The 2,357-nt window shown below is 47.1% G+C and overlaps 1 protein-coding gene and 1 non-coding gene across 3 annotated transcripts; one reads left to right on the plus strand and one right to left on the minus strand.

Moving 5' to 3' along the window:
* Nucleotides 1-210: 210 nt before the first annotated feature.
* On the minus strand, nt 211-2,351 carry LOC113215717 (uncharacterized). 2 transcript variants are annotated; one of them, XM_026435379.2, is made up of 2 exons: nt 1,231-2,351; nt 211-1,121 (listed from the first exon to the last, which is right to left on the minus strand). In XM_026435379.2, the coding sequence occupies exon 2, from the start codon at nt 933-935 to the stop codon at nt 258-260; it is 678 nt and encodes a 225-aa protein (XP_026291164.2). In that variant the 5' UTR covers nt 936-1,121; nt 1,231-2,351; the 3' UTR covers nt 211-257. The 2 variants fall into 2 exon arrangements, with proteins under 2 accessions (XP_026291164.2, XP_026291165.2); XM_026435380.2 differs by having other exon boundaries at nt 211-1,124.
* Trnav-cac (transfer RNA valine (anticodon CAC)) lies at nt 2,092-2,174 on the plus strand. The gene is given in 2 exon segments: nt 2,092-2,128; nt 2,134-2,174. It is a non-coding gene; the product is annotated as a tRNA-Val (tRNA).
* Nucleotides 2,352-2,357: the final 6 nt, after the last annotated feature.

The following is a 2,357-nucleotide window of genomic DNA, read 5'->3' on the forward strand; positions in this document are numbered from 1 at the left end:
AATTATGTATGATTTGTACGTATTTATGCATAAAATTTGTGCACACTTACCTTAAAATTCTGCATGTTTATGCACAACGCATCGCATAAGGGTTTAGTGTGCGTAGATAACCCACCCCTCTCTCTCTCTCTCTCTCTCTCTCTCTCTCTCTCTCTCTCACACACACACACACACACACACACACACACACACTTGACAAACAAAGAAAAATCATGTTATCAAAAATGTTTATTTTATTGTGTTAGGTGCATACAAAATCAATCATCTTCGTTACAAACAGCCTCGAAACACATTCTAAAGTCCCACAGCAATGTATTTTTATGAAAGCTTAGTAGTTCTAGCAACATTACTTGTTCTCTATAATCAAGCTTGTCTACTTTATTGAGGTACAAATTAGTGATAATACTTTTACGATCATAATATGCAAATTTTATATTTGTTTCCTTCATTTCCCTTGCAATAGCCTTAAGAACATCATCATAATGGAAGAAAGTGTCCCTAAGTGACACGTTATATTTTATTTGTGCACAAAGTACAAGCCTGAGTTTTTTAAGGCGTCGCCACATTTCGTCATCAATACAAACTTCTGTTTGCCTCTGCTTGTCAAGGAAAAACAATTGCCATGAAGTATTGTAAGACGAGTAAGACAATTTCGGAACGATAAGTGTTCCTAAATCAACTACTGCGTTTGGATTATCAGAATGGTTGTACAAGAAATCAATTGCCCCATCTATAATATTTAGAGTCAGCAGACTTAAGGCCTCAGTATGCGTGCATCGAGCGCACCGCTGACCAACATGATTGACAATTTCAAAGTAAACGTCAAATCCATTTCCAGGTTCATTCCCGATGACTACATATGTGTCTGTTCCAATAGGGTATTGTTTAGCGTGTATGTATCTTGATTGCTTTTGTGTTACATCTGCAGAGGCCATAGTAGATGTCACAAAAATGATCCCGGGTAAATGTCGGCTGGGGCACGATGCGAAGACTACGGTTCTCGCGACGCAGCGAGTCGACGACCGGTGGCGCTGTCAAATCTGATAGGGCACTGTGCTGTGTCGCCCTTCCGTTACCAAATATTTTAATAGGCCATAAGTCGTAATTTAATGTTCCCTCTGCTGCTAAACAAATGGAAACAAAATAAATAAATCATTGACATATTCTTGTAGTGCTTCTCACATCCCTGCCCATTCACAACTCAATCAAATTTTCACATTTTATCCTCACCTGTACAAAAGAAACTGCTACCGCTGAAAAATGCAGCGAGTTCAATACAACACTTCAAAGTTATTTTAAGCTCCCGTCGAGACGGACAAAATAACGCGTCAAGTGCAAGTAAGCACGTGCAGAGAAAGATGAAGGTCCAGGGTGGACCTCGTGTCGCGTCGGTCGCCTTTCAACGAATGAACGGCAGCGAACTCGCTGATACTGAGCGCCAGGCCGAGCAGTGCCGAGCCGAGCCGCGCAGAGCCGAGCGTAGTGGCCCTCGCGGGGTCGAGCGGAGCCGAGCTGGGTCCGAGCGGAGCCGAGCCATACGGGCTCCACCCTCCACGGCACAAACCGCCCCGAAGTTTGTGTTCCTTGTCTCGCACACCGTATCTCCAGCCAATGGAACTCGTGCCGCCATACCTCTCACGGGAGGGCACCTTTCACCTTCCAATTTTCAAATCCGTCGCGCCATACCAGCCGAGCCAGGCCAAGCCGCCCCAAAGTCAAAACAAACAAATGACTGTGGCTATCCACGGGGGCACAGCCTCCAGCACTCCAGCGACCCATACCTCTGACGATGATTGTCTTATAATGAGTCAGAACCCTACTCCCGGTGCCCCTGTTCCCCACACTCAGCGAAGGGACTAATAGCACACTTAAACACCTGTGACTTTGGCAAAACTCCTCCCCCATAGGTAGCGCATCGCACGAAAAAGAAACAAAAAAAAAAAACAATGCAGACAAGTGATTACTTTCTGGTAGCACCCGGGCTCTGGGAAACCAAGAGGCTGCACCTGTGTGACCCAACCGTGGAAGGCACATACTCAATATACTGTACAATGCCATCAGACCGGACCACGTAAGGCCTAAGCATAAGATGTCAGGATGGCCGAGTGGTTAAGGCGGTAGACTCACGTCTGCTTCCCAGTATGGGATCGTGGGTTCGAATCCCACTCTTGACATTTTTTGCGCCAGCGAAAGGCACCCCCTTTCACTCCGTCACGCCGGGGCCAAAGGCCACGCCGCGTCGGCCCAGGGCGCGCCTCCAATGAAAAACCGGTACACTACGCCCCGCCACCAGCCCCTGCGAAGTAGACTACCCGCAAGCGAAAGGCACCCCCTTCACTCCGTCACGCCGGGGCCAA

The sequence above is a fragment of the Frankliniella occidentalis genome, unplaced genomic scaffold (assembly GCF_000697945.3).
Source record: "Frankliniella occidentalis isolate FOCC.00 unplaced genomic scaffold, Focc_3.1 Scaffold297, whole genome shotgun sequence".
In the NCBI taxonomy this organism is placed as follows: Eukaryota; Metazoa; Arthropoda; class Insecta; order Thysanoptera; family Thripidae; genus Frankliniella; species Frankliniella occidentalis.